At 45.8% G+C, this 15,078-nt stretch overlaps 3 protein-coding genes and 2 long non-coding RNA genes across 8 annotated transcripts; 3 read left to right on the forward strand and 2 right to left on the reverse strand.

Moving 5' to 3' along the window:
• The first annotated feature begins 1,929 nt into the window (after window positions 1–1,929).
• Window positions 1,930–5,212, forward strand: LOC144701854 (uncharacterized). 3 transcript variants are annotated; one of them, XM_078573642.1, is made up of 3 exons: window positions 1,930–3,215; window positions 4,522–4,651; window positions 4,994–5,212. In XM_078573642.1, the coding sequence occupies exons 1-2, from the start codon at window positions 2,023–2,025 to the stop codon at window positions 4,646–4,648; spliced, it is 1,320 nt and encodes a 439-aa protein (XP_078429768.1). In that variant the 5' UTR covers window positions 1,930–2,022; the 3' UTR covers window positions 4,649–4,651; window positions 4,994–5,212. The 3 variants fall into 3 exon arrangements, with proteins under 3 accessions (XP_078429768.1, XP_078429767.1, XP_078429766.1); XM_078573641.1 differs by having other exon boundaries at window positions 5,001–5,212; XM_078573640.1 differs by having other exon boundaries at window positions 5,006–5,212.
• Window positions 5,213–5,246: 34 nt separating this feature from the next.
• LOC144701858 (uncharacterized) lies at window positions 5,247–6,047 on the reverse strand. Its single transcript, XR_013581119.1, has 2 exons — window positions 5,909–6,047; window positions 5,247–5,777 (listed from the first exon to the last, which is right to left on the reverse strand). It is a non-coding gene; the product is annotated as an uncharacterized LOC144701858 (long non-coding RNA).
• LOC144701857 (partner of Y14 and mago-like) lies at window positions 5,943–9,657 on the forward strand. 2 transcript variants are annotated; one of them, XM_078573645.1, is made up of 5 exons: window positions 5,943–6,146; window positions 6,228–6,341; window positions 6,482–6,733; window positions 7,730–7,875; window positions 8,061–9,657. In XM_078573645.1, the coding sequence occupies exons 1-4, from the start codon at window positions 5,943–5,945 to the stop codon at window positions 7,865–7,867; spliced, it is 708 nt and encodes a 235-aa protein (XP_078429771.1). In that variant the 3' UTR covers window positions 7,868–7,875; window positions 8,061–9,657. The 2 variants fall into 2 exon arrangements, with proteins under 2 accessions (XP_078429771.1, XP_078429770.1); XM_078573644.1 differs by having other exon boundaries at window positions 7,730–9,657.
• On the reverse strand, window positions 8,021–9,365 carry LOC144701856 (uncharacterized protein At4g06744-like). The gene has a single exon (XM_078573643.1). The coding sequence runs from the start codon at window positions 9,363–9,365 to the stop codon at window positions 8,103–8,105; it is 1,263 nt and encodes a 420-aa protein (XP_078429769.1). The 3' UTR covers window positions 8,021–8,102.
• A 1,365-nt stretch (window positions 9,658–11,022) lies between the features above and the next one.
• LOC144702602 (uncharacterized) lies at window positions 11,023–13,493 on the forward strand. Its single transcript, XR_013581275.1, has 6 exons — window positions 11,023–11,363; window positions 12,245–12,386; window positions 12,518–12,655; window positions 12,774–12,858; window positions 12,961–13,163; window positions 13,257–13,493. It is a non-coding gene; the product is annotated as an uncharacterized LOC144702602 (long non-coding RNA).
• Window positions 13,494–15,078: the final 1,585 nt, after the last annotated feature.

Below are 15,078 nucleotides of genomic sequence, written 5' to 3' on the forward strand. Positions count from 1 at the left end.
TCCCTCATTTTCCCTCATTCTGGACATTCTCTAGTAAGTGGCTGGCCAGCAGGATAAGGCATTTTTCAGAATCCAGGTAGTTCAACCTACTTAATGTAAGTTTACTGAAGTTTTCTCTTAATCTCGTCTCTTGTTTGCATTGAAAAACCCCTGATCCTGGTGAAATATAAGGATCCATACTTGAGAGGAAGCATTGAGGGCTCAGTAAACTTGCATTGAGGCTTTAGGATCTTAGATTTCTACCTTCTCCCTCACTTCCCATCCATTTACCCTTAAAATCCATCACTTTCCCACTCTAAACACTCATTTTCTCCACTTTCTCTCTCTAAAATAGGTTTTTTTTCTCACTAGACCATCTATATCCATAGTTACTCCCCTAAAAATTTCAAAAAAAATCTTCTTCATTTGCACATCCAAATTCTATCTCAAAGTCCTTCTACACTCTCTCTTCATTTTCTCTCTCCATCTCCTCATTTCGGCCCTTTCTCTCTCTAGAATATGTTATTTCTCTCTCTAGACCTCCATCCATAACAACAGTTCATCACCTCAAAAATTCATAAAAAATATCCTTCATCTACACCTTCAAATTCCCTCTCAAACTCTCTCTACACTATCTCTTCATTTTCTCTCTCTATCCTCTCATTTCGACATTTTATCTCTCTAGAAACATTTGTTTCTCACTCTAAAATATCTCTCTATGTCTCTCTAGATCCTTAAGCATTCCCTACTTCGAACCCCAAAAAATCGCATTAAAATATCATTTTTCATCTTTTCAAAACACAAGTTTTTGTCTTCTAGCCGCCACCGTGCGGTGCCCGTGCGGCAGAGAGCCCTCTGCCCGCCGGTCCGCGCGCAGCCAGCGCACACGACCGCAGGGCACAGGGTAGCCCTGTGCAGGACTTGGCCAAATCGGCTAAGTCTTGGCCATTGGGTTAAGCCCAATAAGGCTTAAGCCCAATTTGGCTTAGTCTTCACTTAGCCAAATTGGGCAAACCTTAGTGGGCTGACCCACTAAGGCCAGCCCTCTACGGGCCAACCCAGGCCCGCCGGCCCGTTTGGCTTGCCGCCGCCGCTCCGCCACCGCCGCCGCCACCCCACTCCGCTGTCGCCGCTCCGGCGATCGCCGGAGTAGGTAAATGTCACATTTTAGTATTTAAAAATTATTAAAAAATAGAAACAAATCAGAAAAAATATTTTCTGCATTGAAAAAATCAGAAAAAATTTGGAAAAAATCTAGAAAATTCATATAATCTATATAAAGTCATTTTAACACCTAAAAAAATTCTAAAGAAATCTCTGTCTCTCGTTTTTAATACTTATAGTTATTTTTATATGTAAATTAATTCCAGAAAATTCTAAAAATATTTATTTCTGATTAATTTGCTAAGAGAAAATAGAAAAATTAGTTTAAAAATATGATTTTGTGTTTCTCCTTGTAATTTGGGTTAACTTAAATCGTAGGGAATTATGAAAATTACCTAAAAATCTAGAGACATCCCAAAAAATTTTATTTTTCACGTTTAAAATCATTTTCTTCATCCCAAGCTTGAGAAAAACTTTTGAAATTAAATTTCTGCCTCTCTGTGGATCGACCCCTTACTTGCCCTATATTAATGATAGAGTATTTAAGTGAAAAATTTTCATAAATATTGTTGGCTAAGTCTGAATCAAAACAACGACATAAAACCCCTAAATTTGGACTTATCAATGACCTCCGGACAAGCGATTTTTCGTCCAGGAATTCGTCTGTATCCTCGGACTGGACGATTTTTCGTCCCGGGACGAAAAAATCGTCCCGCCCGCGTCCCTACACTATAGCGAGTCACCTTGGTGACACCCCTCTCTGGGCCAAATCTCCGGCCCAGACAGGCCCAGACCATCCTCTATAAATATCCCTCCATCTCTCTCCCTGCTCTCAAATCGCCTGCAAATTTCTCCTCTCGCCGGGCTATTGCGCGAATAGCACTGATTCTTCAGGTAGGGTTTGCCGAGCAGCCGGCGTAGCACCGCGGCGGCGCCGCCATGTCGGTCACGGCGGGGGTCAGCGAGGCTGCCATAGCCGTCCGCGACAAGCTCCGCGGCAAGATCGGCCAGACCAAGGTCAAGCGTTATTGGCCAGGAAAGGCCCCCGAATGGGCCGCCGACGCCGACGACGACGGCGATCTCCGCGCCACCGCCGCCGCCGCTTCTTCCCGATCCGCCGCCCTCGACAAGGCCTTCCCTCTCCGAGACGACGACGAGCTCGACGCCGCCGCCGTGGAGGACCACCGCCTCCGCCGCCTGGTCGAGAGCCGGATCGAGAACAAGGAGGAATTGCGCGCCGACCACCGTCGGATCCGCCAGGCCGAGATCGTATCTGCCGCCGAAGAGCGAGACCGCCTCGACGAAGCCGAGGACGAGGACGAAGACGCCCTGGAGGAGCGCCGGAGGAGGATCAGGGAGAAGAATCTCAGGAGGGAACAGGAGGAATTGCCGGTTGTCGAAGAAGAAGAGGAAGAGGAAGAAGGAGAGGAGGAGTCGGAGTACGAGACCGACTCCGACGAAGAGCATACAGGAGTTGCGATCGTTAAGCCCATCTTCGTGCCCAAGGCGGAGCGCGACACGATCGCCGAGCGCGAGCGGCTCGAGGAAGAAGAGCGGCTGCTGGAAGAAGCGGTCAAGAGGCGTCTGGAGGAGCGCAAGGCCGAGACGAAGCAGATCGTTGTGGAGGAAATTCGAAAGGAAGAGCAGATTCAGAAGAATTTGGAGATGGAGGCGGATATAGCGGATGTGAATACAGACGATGAGATGAACGAAGCAGAAGAGTACGAGGCTTGGAAGGGTAGAGAAATTGCGAGGATTAAGATGGATAGGGAGATCAGAGAAGCCCAGATCAAAGAAAGGGAGGAGATTGAGAGGGTGAGGAACATGACTGAGGAGGAGAGGAGAGAGTGGGAGAGGAAGAACCCGAAACCCATGGCTGGACCGAAGCAGAAGTGGAAGTTCATGCAGAAGTATTACCACAAGGGAGCGTTCTTCCAGTCGGAGACTGATGATCACGCTGGGACTGCGGGCACGGATCAGATCTACGGCCGTGATTTCTCCGCGCCCACTGGGGAAGATAAGATGGATAAGACTATTTTGCCCAAGGTCATGCAGGTCAAGCACTTTGGTCGTAGCGGCAGAACTAAGTGGACCCATCTCGTTAACGAAGATACTACAGATTGGAACAGCCCGTGAGTGCATTTTTTCACTTAGCCTTCTTTCTTTTCTCTTGGGTTTTTAGTTTTCTTGATGTTCTTCGTTTAATTTTTTTCTGGGTTTTTTCGCTCTTTTTTGTTTGCTTTACCGTTTGCAAGTTGTGATAGCTCTTGTTGAGCGACATCTTGTCACCCGGTTTCTCTTAATTTTTCTTGGTTTTTTCGCTTCGCTTTTAAGTGACCGAATTTTAATGGGAAAATTTATAGAGGCTGCTGTCGGATTTTGAATTTTCTTGCTACCCGCGTGAACAAATTTATTTCAAAGGTATTAAGTTTTAAAACTACTTTCGAGAATTTTTATCGACTTACTCTGTTTTTGAGGTTTACTTCGATCTTTTTGGTATTATTGGTAATATTAGTACTTGCATTTCTATTGTGACTTTCTGAAGACCCGTGTCTGGTATTTGAATTTCCTTCCCTTGTCAACAAATTAGGTTGGAAACATCATTTTCCAAATTTTAGTCTCTTTCCTCCGTTTTTGAGGTTTCCTTAGTTAATAATAAAAATAATATAATACCATATATTCGAGCTAGTATTTGCATTTCTTTGGCCACTTTTTAAAGGATCATGTAAGATATTTGGATTCCCTTCTGAAGTATATCGTTTTAAAAACTCAGATTTTATATCGTTTCCTCTGAGATTTCCTTCGGCTTTCTAGTAAGAATAAGATAACTCTAAAGAGTGGAGTTAGTGGTTGCATTTCTTTGGCGACTTTCCAAAGTCTCATGTCAGATCTTTGAATTTCCTTCCCCTCCTGAACAGGTTTTGAATAGCTCGTTTAATATTTTTTTATCCCTTTCCTCTGCTTCTGAGGTTTCCTCTATTTTTTAGTAACAATAAGAGAATACGTTTCATTCATCGAAAAAAAAGAGAGAGTACGAATGATTCGAGCTACTAATTGCATTTCTTTTGCGACTTTCTATCTATTCATGTCAGACATTTGTGTTTCCTTCTCTTCAAGAACTTTTGGAAATTCTCTTTAAGAGGTTTAATCTCTTTCCTCTGATGCTGCTGCTTCCCTCAAGCTTTGTTCTAATAATAACAGAATACTAAAAAATCGAGCTAATAATTGCATTTCTTGGAACTTCCTTTCCCCTTGTGAGCAAATTGATTTCCAGAATATTAATTTCCTGGAAGAATAACCCTGAAAATTGATTATATGTTTGTCAAGCTTTTTGAAGTTTTCATACTCTTTTTTCTTTTTGAACTATAAGTTTTCATAATCTTATTTAATGTTATTATTGATGAGAATTTTTTTTTTTGATTATTTGAAATTGTTTAGATGGAGTTCTGCGGGATCTCTGCAAGCCAAGTACCATTCAAAAATGGGGGGAGTGAACGGGCCGGTGGAGAGACCAAAGGGCAGCAAGAAGCTGCAGTCAAGCGCCCAGCAGTGGGCATCAAAATGACAGGCAAGATGGATTTTTTTTTATGTCTCTCTCTACCAATGTCTAGCTCGATCTCTCTGTCTACCCATGTGTCGTAATTTAATGAAAGAGAGATATATAATACACAATAGATGCGTTGACCATGGAGAAAGAAGAGAAAGAGAAACGCATGTAATGCTCTGCACATCATGTGGTTGGTCAAGTAAATACATCCAGCATGTCCCTTCCCTCTCCATTAAGTATTCACAAATCATATACTATCTTTTTCAAAACTTATCAATGTGGGCACTTGTTTTCTCAGTTGTCTCCTATATCCTGTTATCCAGATCTCTAATTTGTTATCCGATTCTGACATCCTTCTGAAAGATTATAGTGCAGACGGGATTGGACGCGGATGAAAATATTTGGGATGGGACGGACTACAGACCAGATGGTTTGGGTGAACCTTTAAAAACTGGACGGGATGACCATCACCCTGTTCTGTCCTCTGGCCCTATCCCAGACGAGCATGTAGTATATATTATCTTCAATGGTGTGCCTTTGAACAGCATATTCTTCCAATATTCTGTGCCCTCTCTTTCTCTATACGGTTAAGCTGGATAACATAATGATAATGATATGATTCAGAATGAAACTCTTGTTACCGGATGGAGAGAAATGAAAAAAGAAGGGAGGATGGCTTATTTTCTACTTCACAGGCCAAGCCAGATCTAGAGAGAGAGCAGGGGGAAACGGGGCCATTTATTTTAACATAGTCACTAAAGTAGATAGAGAAGTGACCCAGCCATTTATTTTATCCACCCTACACATCGATCATGCCTGGTCCCTCCTCCCATCGGCATAACTCCCATTAAAGGCGGCGCCGCCGAAGCCGAATCCAAAGCCGCCGCCGCCGCCGCCGCCGCCGCCGCCGCCGCCACCACCGCCACCACCGCCGCCACCGCCGCCGCCGCCTCCGCCGCCGTTATGGTTCCACGAATAGCCCCAAGCGCCGCCGTTCCCTCCGCCGCCCTGGGGAGCCGCCACGTACCCCCACCGGAAATCCCATCCACGTCCGCCAGCGCCGCCGCCGCCGCCGTTCGCTCCGCCACGGTCCGCCATGGCGCTTCCCCAAACCGCCGCCGACTTATGAAGGCCGGAGAAGAAAGATCTAGACGAAGCCGTAGAGTCAGCGCAGTGTGAAAGAGAGACCTTTTCCAAAGGAATTTAAAAAGAAAAAAAAATCCCGGAAAAAAATAAATAATTTAAAATCTGTATTTGGAGTCGAATTTTAAAAAATACTTAGCGAAAAAGAGGGCCGCGAGAGGTGCTAGCGATGGCGGGGAGAGTAGGGAAGGAGATGGCCGCCGGAGAGGGCTCAGCGCCGCCGCCGCGTTCGCTTGGGTGGCCGGCCAAGGAAGGCGAGAGGATAATCGCTCCGACGAGGCGCCCCGACGGCACGCTGCGTAAGCCTGTTCGAATCCGCGCGGGGTACGTTCCGCAAGATGAGGTCGCGATCTACCAATCCAAGGGCGCTTTGGTGAGATCTTCTTCCGACGTTGAATCGATCGAATTTAGGGTTTTTGCAATTTGTTGATTGTTGAGTTTTTCGATCCGGCAGCTGAAGAAGGCCGCTCAATCTGAGGGTCCTCCTGGCTATGATCCTGATTTGGATGGCAAGCCGAAGACCAAGACTGCTAAGAGAAACGAGAGACGCAAGGCGAAGAAGAGTCAGGTGAAGTGTTATTGACTCTAGATTGTTTATCTCTTTGTTGTTATTGACTCTAGAATGTCGGGAAGTTGTATCTTTCATGATTATGTCTGTTGCATCGATTTTTTTACTGAAAATGTGGAATCTTACGATGTTGTTGATAGGCTGTTCTTGCATCAACCGAGGAGGTAGATCAGTCAGACTCAGAAGCAAGGCAGGTGGAAAATGGAATGGCTTCTGTTCAAGGACAGCAGGAAACAGTAGACATTTTGGTCTCTGTGGTCAGTCGGATCACTGAAGTGTCTTTTTCTGAAGCCTCTTCTCCTGTTGTTAAGTCTCAAGAGACGGAAGATACGGCTGGTTCCGCGGCGCCTGTGGCTGATCTGGATAAAAAAATTCGAGCGATTAAGAAGAAGGTTTGTTTTTTTTTTCATTTACCTTTCCTTGGAAATTGTTTCCTAGACTTTGTATTATCCATAGATAAGTATATTCATTGAAAAGATTGGAGTAGGGTAAAAGAAATTTGATGGAAGTTCCTCTTGTTCATTTTAAGAATTTGATCGATAACCTACTGTTAAATATTTTCGTCAAATTTTTATGGTTTTTGGGCCAGTAGTTTGGTTTGCCCAATTTAGTGATGCATTTAATTATGTATTTTTAAATTCATGAAAAGTCCAGCTTTTAAATGGCTGTCCAAATAAGATACTGATAGAAAAAAATGTTCATCGACATTTGACGTATTTGTTTGAGCGAGTATTATAGTTTCGCCGGATGGCATTGTACAATACCCTTCTTAATTCAATCGTTGTGAGCTGTCAAATCGTATCGTTACGTGTCAATTTTTTATTGGTCGAAAATATTGTATGTAATTTTCCCAGAGGCATTTTGTTTTTTGAGATGGAACTAAAATTTCCATCGCCATTGATGAAAAATCACTAAAATGTCTTGAGAAAGACTGGGCACTAATGCACGCTGAGCAAGGATCAGACAATTTATTTTTTTATTTTTATTTTGAACTATGTCAATTTATTTATTAATGATCAAGTATAATTGAAATCTCCTTTTCTTGTCGTGAGGGCTGGTTGCACTCGGAAGTCAGTTAGCCTTAGTGATGCCCAAAAAGGAAAAGAAAATTTCTTTTTTTATATAGATTATACCTGATTTGCGACAAATTCCGAGCGTCTCGAATTTTTATATATTGAGAGAAACCCTACGCTGTCGTTTTCCTTCTTTGACTTGGATCTTTCATTTGATACTCATTTCTTATTTCTTTTCTGTATTCCATCTTTTTGTATTTCCCTTTATTTATATTGCCAATCTCTTCAACTTAATAAAGTTAACGTACTGCATTAGAAGAAATACATCCTTCTGATTCGAATTTCGCCTAATCTTGTGAACTGAAACCGGCCCAGATTCGGCTGGCGGAGCAGTTCAAGGGGACCGACCCACAGAGCTTGAAACCAGAACAGCGGGAGAAACTGTCAAAAATACAAGGCTGGCTCGAAGAACTGAGACTTCTGGAGCAAAAAAAGCCCGCCCATCTTCCCTAATCCTTGCGGTAATTCCTCTCCTCTCACTCGCAGTAGTTAAAAAAAAAACGTCTCTTTCGTTCTTCACCAAACGATGCCTGTCCATTGGACAATACCCACCGTGGGCCTTTCCCTAGTCGCACACTTCCAAACGAATTTTCCGCTTGAGATCAGTGAAAAAAAAAAAAACTGGATTACCCATCTGTTTTTTCAGTAAAGGAAAAAACAAAACACCAGGGAGAAACAGTCGGGGAAATCAGCGAACCCGGCCCTTGTGGAGGGCGGCCGAGTAGGCCTTACTGGGCGAGGGCGCCGGCGCGTCGGCGCACGCGCCGGGCCTGTGCGGCGGCGCGGCGCAGGGAATAGTATCGTCGACGGGGCAGCACGGCGGCGCCGCCAAGAACTTGGCGCACTCCGCCGGCGGCCTCTGCGCGGGCAGCCACGGCATCGCCGGCAGGCAGTTCCCTCTCACGTCCAGCAGTCCTCTCTTGAGCAGAGCCACGCAAGACGGCCCGATCTCTGTGAAGAAGTTGCCCGAGAGCGAGAGGTTGAGCAGCCGGGGCAGCTCGCAGACCGTCTCCGGCACGGCCCCGTAGAGCCGGTTCCGAGCCAGGTTGAGCTGCTCCACGCGCCGGAGGCACCCGAACGACTTGGGGATGGTCCCCGAGATCTGGTTATCCCCGGCGTCGAAGACCGTGGCTTTCCCCAGCATCCCGACCTCCACCGGCAGGCAGCCGGTCAGCCGGTTGTTCAAGAACAGCACTTCCCGGAGCGTCTCCGCGGCCCGCCCTATTCCGGCGGGGATGCTCCCGGAGAAGCCGTTGTTGGCCAGGGTCAGGAACGCAGCCCGGGTGTCACCGACGTTCTCCGGTAACCTGGCGTTGAACGGGTTGTTGTTCAGGAAGAGGAAGTCGAGGTCCAGGCCGAAGACCCCCCCCTGGAGCGCGCCTTGGAACTGGTTGTAGCGCAGGTCGAAGAAGACGACCTGGGTCAGCCGCGCGACGTGGGCCGGGACCGGCCCGGACAGGCGGTTGTTGCTCAGGTCCAGCTCGAAGAGGAACGCCAGCGCGGTCAGGTCCGGGACCGTGCCCGCGAAGTTGTTGGAGTTGGCGTGGAAGAAGGAGAGGTCCGGGAGCTGGTCCGGGAACCCGACCAGGGTCGGCGCGGCGAGCCGGAACCCGTTGAAGTCCACGCCGTAGATGGTCCGGTCGGTGGTGTTCGGCGGGGTCGCGCAGGCGAAGCCGGTGTAGTCGCAGACTCTGGGCCCGTTCCAGGTCTGGGTCACGCCCAGCGGGTCGCAGGTGATGGTAGCCTTGAACCGCTGGATGACGATGAAGGCCTGGAACTGTCTCGCGTTCTCGAAGGACTTCAGCGGCGGGGCCGCCGGCGGCACCGCCGGCGGCCGGTTGCAGCCCGCCATCGGCGCCGGGTAGCCGCAGCCGGGCTGCGGCGCGGTCGCCGCGGCGGAGAAGAAGAAGAGGATGAGCGCGGAGGCGGCGGCGGCGGCGGCGGCGGCCATGGCGAGCGTGGGCCGGCTGTGGAAGCCGAGGCGGGCTTTTAAGGAGGAGCCGCCGTGACGGGGAGGGCAAGCCGGGAGCTAACCGCGACGTCTTGCCGTTGAGGGAATTCACAAGGGGATGGTCTGATGGATGGCGGCCTCTCATGGCTGTCATTCAATTATGTGACGGGGACCTGTGAAGCGGCCCACGTTGTCGATATTAGGTGAAGTGTTATTCATAAGTCGTCGGTTGGTGAAAGACGCGGCCTCCTTAGCTGTTGATTATTGACAGTGAGTTTTTTTTTTCTTTTCATTTTGTCTCCCCATGCGTGGTTCTTCTTGCGAGTCTTGTCGGAGCAGTTGGTGCTGTTAATTTGTCGCTCTCTGGGAGTAGGGGTTTAGACGCTTTTAAGTGGTTAGGTGAGTAACGCGCTTCTTAGTCTCTTCGTGGGATCAGATGAGAGTTTAAGACTAGCACGGTGTTGGAGTGTAGATGTGGGAGCGTTGACAAGGGAAGGGTGTGTGGTGTGGTGTAAAGTATCGCGCCACTTGCGAATTTTTTGTCTCACAGGTACCCCCCTGTGTGATGACCGGTGCGAGTTTGTGCCGAAATTCACGTCATGCATCGCACGTATTCGCACTTAAAATTGCAAATGGGGGAGAGAGAGGAGCGAGTGACGCCGACGGAGAGAGAGTGAGCGAGAGAAGAGCGAGCAAGAGAGAGGGAGAGGGAGGAGCAAAAGAGAGAGACAAGTGAGAGATATAAGAGCGAACAAGAAAGAGGGAGAGGAACGAATGGGAGAGATGAGTGATAGAGAGAGAAAAGGGAAAAGGAGAGAACGAGAGACAAGAGTGATAGAGCAAGAGGGAGAGAGGACCGAACAAGAGAAAACAGAGAGAGAGGAGCAACCGAGAGAGAGGAAGCTAGAGGGGGAATAGAGAGAGAGAGAGGGGCAAGCAAGAGAGATAAATCTAGAGGGAGAACAGAGAGGTAGGGAGAGAGAGGAGCAAGTGAGAGAGAAAACCAGAGGGAGAATAGAGAGGAGAGAGGAGCAAGGGAGAGAGAGGAGCGACTGAGAGAGGAAAAGCGTGAGGGAGATTGTGAGAGGAGCGAGATAGAGCGTGAGGGAGAGGAGAGAGAGAGAGAGAGAGAGAGAGAGAAGAGTGGTTGAGTAAAGAATGATCGAATGAGAGGGGGAGGAGAGTGAGGCGCCAAGAGAGCGAGAGAAGCACAATAGAGAAAGAGTACGTGAGTGAAAAACAAAATTTTCTTATTTTTATTTAAAACCGTTTGCACAGAATCACATATTTGTACTATAACCGCCCCCTTGCGATGCGCGGTGTAATTTTTTCGGGCATGTGTGCGATGTGCAGTTCAAAATTGAAAATAGACCATACATCAAACCAAAATCACATAGGTCAGGCAAATTACACAATGATAACATGCAAATTGTTTGGTTATTTCCACAAAATTTTTATATTTTTTGTGTTAAAATAATTATATATATCTATCTATATCTATACTACTATAATAGGAATTGGTGTACCCTTCTGGCCTCTGATTGGCTGAAAAGAGAGTGAGAGAGAAGAGAGAGAGAGTGAGAGAGCCCCCTACCCGCCGCCATCCCGCCCTCCTCCCCCGGCCTCCTGCGCCCCCTCCCCGCAGCGGCCCCGCCCTCCCCGGGGCCAACTGCGCCCCCTCCCTGCCGCCCGTGCCCCCTCCCCGCCACCGCCACCCCCCTTCCCCGACCGCCCGCGCCCACTCCCAGCCGCCCGCGCCCCCTCCCTGCCGCCCGAATCCCATCGCCGAACTCCCTCTTTGGTGCAGATTCTGCCGTTGATTGCTGCCGGATAGGGTGCTGGTTGGGAGCAGCGGTGTACCCATTTCCTGCACGTTCAACGAGAACGTTTGGGCGTCGTCGACGTGAAGGGGTTGCGTGGGGCGACAGATTCAGGTTCTGTTCCCCTCTTGGAAATTGAGTGAAGCAGCAGCAGAGATTCGCTTCTCAACGTTACAAGGTCTTCAATTTCTTTGGATTTGGTTTTGATTAATTCCTCAATTCGTTCAGCCATTTCCTGATCGATCTCCATCTGGAGCTCGCGTTTTTTGCATCACACTTTTATTTGTTTCGATAATCGGTATGTCTGATCGTTAATTTTTTATTTCTACATGTGCATCTGAACCTCTTTGGCATATTGGGCCAGATTTTAGTTAGGGTTGTCTCCTAATCTCATTCCTAAGAGTTGATTGATTTGTCAATAAAATATATTATTGACGAAAGATTAATTTGATTTAATGGGGTTGGCTGGATCCTAATGACGGCCAAGAGGCCGATCTGATCAATATGGCATTTAGTTGATCAAATCGATCCAGGGTCACAATAAGCGGCATTTGAAGTCCACGAAGGCCCAAAAGTCGACGACTTAATCCAATGTCCAACCCGTAATTGTTGTAATAAAGTATCTATTGGCAATTTAAATTTCTTGGCCCTGCGTTCTTCCTAACCCAGTTGAGCCATGTCGAGTCTCTGGCAATGGCTATACTCTGTATGGCATGTTCCCAGGTAAGTCGGTTTACTTCTGCCCTTTTTCTCGATACAGATCGCGTCATTAATTTGCTTTTTTGTGGCGACAAACCGTCATTAATTTTCTATTTCTTCAGATTAGTGTATTGAGTTGTTTAGCTTTCTGGTGGAGGGAGAAATCTGGGTTGTGGTTTCATTTTCAGTACGGAGAAGTTTCATGCAGAATTTGTTCCATGGAGGTTCTTGTTGATCATCACAATCATTCTTTCGATACTTCTTTTTTATGGATAAATATCTAACCATTAATTGTATTAATGAAGTATCTTTTGGCGATTTTAATCCACTATCTAAGTTTTTCGTTTCACTGGTTTAAAGACTTTCCAAGGAGCCTGTAAAGTCAATACCCTGAAAGGAGATGTTGTCCAAGCCGCCTGTATGGGCACTCACCGTTTCCCACTTCTGCCACAACTGGGGAACCTTCATCCTTCTCACATGGATGCCAACATAGTACCATCAGGTAAAGCAACTGTGTACAATTGATAATGTCATCGAAGAAGCTGAATAAGATTTATCTTTTTGGTTCCCTAGAAATTTGTGGTATAACCTTATAATGGGCTTTTCCAATTTCTTGAAATGGCTGGTTCACAGGTTTTGAAGTTCAACCTCACAGATTCGGTTCTCTTCTGCGTTCTTCCCTGGCTCACAATGGCTCTTTCAGCAAATTTTGGCGGATGGGTGGTGGACACTCCTGTGAGCCGAGGATTATCACTCACGATTGTGCGTAAGGTATCATTTATCTTGAAGTGGCTAGATCCACAACCGTCGGATACCCGTCATTTATCAATCAACGATCACAATTAATTATCGAATCACATTCCTTTCTAACTGTTGGATTGAATTCTAGGTCAAGGTATAACATTCCATTGCGCCCTCGCTCTTCCTCCTACACCTCTCTTCCTGTTCGTGGAGGCCAGCCACCAGACCCTAGCGTGAGCAACCCCGCCGACGCTCTCGATTCTCCTCGCCTCTCCTACCCGCACGGCATTCCCCTTCTAAAAATTCACAAATTTTTCTTGGGTGATCTGTCGCAGGAATGCTAATCAGAGGCAATCAACATGGCCGAGGGGGCGAAGACTGCCATCATCCCCGAGTCGGTTCTGAAGAAGAGGACGCACGCCAAGGCATGGACATCCGCCGAGAACAAGATCTCGAGCAGCAGTAGAAGAAGAACGCAGAAAACCACAAACTTATTTTCAGCAGGGCTCTCCAGTACGCAGAGGAGTACAAATCCAAGGTAGTACATTCATGAGATGGCATAGGGTTCATTAGATAGTTTGAGATTACCCATTTCGTATTGTTAATCTTCTGATTTCTTTTGGATTTTTAGGAAAAGGAACTGATCCAGTTGATGTGGGAGGCCAGATTTAAAGGTGGATTCTATGTTGATCCTGAGGCTAAGCTTCTCTTTATCATTCGAATTCGGGGGTGAGCCAATGCTATTTTATGTCGGAATCTATAATGCTCTTTGCACCGCGTCTCTATTTAATTTATTTGTCTGTTGCACACATAAGTTCCTTTGATGAGTCTGAATTTCATCAGCCTTTGACAGAGGACAGATGATTCCAATGGCCTTATTATTTACTTAGGCCTTGCTTTCTCTCTCTTGTCTCTCTACCCCAAACGAGCATTGCGAGCAGGCTCCACTAGTATCATCAAGCTTAAAATGATTAAATATATTTTTACTGTGATATTCTGATTTTTTTTATTTAGTGGTATTTTAGGGATTTTTCCTACATCATATTCTCAAAGAAAATAAATTTCTGATTTGAAATATATTTTTATGAATGGTTTACCTCATGGAGATATGAATTCCCTAAGTCAATATATATGTACTATAATTTATTTTATAATGATTTATTAATGTATTTTTCCCTCAAAATTGTGCCTCATCATATGTAACCATTCCATTTGATCAAATGACGGCTAATCAAATGTGTTCACAACAATTAGTTGGCCTAATACTTGCAAAAAAGGGCCATTATGGCATCGCAAGTTGCAATGTCATAATTCCCCACTCATTGATTATCATGGACCATTTATTTAATTCGTAGTGGCGACATGGACCAATAGAAAAAAAGATGAGATCTAAATTGCAATAACTGTGATGTAATAATGCAGAGAGAAAGAAATAAATTAATAATACATGTTTAAAACTCAGTATTGCAGCGGTATACGTGGCGCCCATGTGTAATGCCACCATTGATTTAAAACATATGCGAAGCTGATCTGACACAAAGAAACAGGTCTCCATGTCACACAATCACTGATGATTATTTTGTCACTAATGATTAAGGAAATAAAAAATCAAAAAATACAAAAAGAGAGAAACATGTGACGTGGCACATAACGATCTTGGTCGGTGCTCATGCCTATCGTTAATAGCTGAAATTGGAAACCTCAATTGCCAACAAAATAGAAGGAAGCATCACCGCTGATGACGAGGAGATAGAAAAAATGGAAGACTAGGATTGCGCCAACTTCAAAGCTTGATATCTGACGATCCAGAAGTCTGATTGAGCTGAATTTTTTAGGTATGCTTTGTCTTCACCCCCTCTTTCCATCCATACCATCTGACATATAAGACTAATTTTTTGTCAAATTTATTCTTCAACTTGCTTCCAACTCATGTTGGCTGATTGAAAGATAGTGAGTTTCTGAGATCCATCAAGCCTGCTCTTGATTTTCTAGGTGTGCAGAAAGAGGCAACAGACAATAGGGGAAGCTTATATGCACTCACAAATTGTCGTGATCCTAGTGGAACATAAGCATCTATGGTATTTATCCTCATCTTAGATAGTTATTTCGCGAGAGCGTCGTTAGCTTAGATTGATTTCATTGTCATGTCTCGCCATCACATCACCTCCTTACCCTCTCTAATCACATCTTACCACCTTAACATAATCATATTGTTATTAACTTACTCGTCGTTTACCTTAAAAAATTCATTATTTACCTCACTTCAGTCACTCTTCTCGTTATTGTTATTTCATCTTCACACTCTCTCGATCCTCTCACATCTTAATTATTACTATCTACTAACTACTATCATCATCTTAATTATAGTATCTAATTATCACCGTTGGCCGAGTATTTGCTCACCACTCGAATTTATATTTCAAATGTATTTTATCTCATAACAATAGTCACTA

Source organism: Wolffia australiana, chromosome 4 (assembly GCF_029677425.1).
Source record: "Wolffia australiana isolate 7733 chromosome 4, ASM2967742v1".
Taxonomy (NCBI): domain Eukaryota; kingdom Viridiplantae; phylum Streptophyta; class Magnoliopsida; order Alismatales; family Araceae; genus Wolffia; species Wolffia australiana.

Bases quoted from the DNA above. Each gene is read 5' to 3' on its own strand.
- LOC144701856 (XM_078573643.1), bottom strand. From the start codon at position 9,365: ATGGCCGCCGCCGCCGCCGCCGCCGCCTCCGCGCTCATCCTCTTCTTC.
- LOC144701857 (XM_078573644.1), top strand. From the start codon at position 5,943: ATGGCGGGGAGAGTAGGGAAGGAGATGGCCGCCGGAGAGGGCTCAGCG. The intron at 6,147-6,227 runs GTGAGATCTTCT...TCGATCCGGCAG, and splicing joins ACCAATCCAAGGGCGCTTTG to CTGAAGAAGGCCGCTCAATC. The intron at 6,342-6,481 runs GTGAAGTGTTAT...TGTTGTTGATAG, and splicing joins GCAAGGCGAAGAAGAGTCAG to GCTGTTCTTGCATCAACCGA.
- LOC144701854 (XM_078573642.1), top strand. From the start codon at position 2,023: ATGTCGGTCACGGCGGGGGTCAGCGAGGCTGCCATAGCCGTCCGCGAC. The intron at 3,216-4,521 runs GTGAGTGCATTT...GAAATTGTTTAG, and splicing joins ACTACAGATTGGAACAGCCC to ATGGAGTTCTGCGGGATCTC.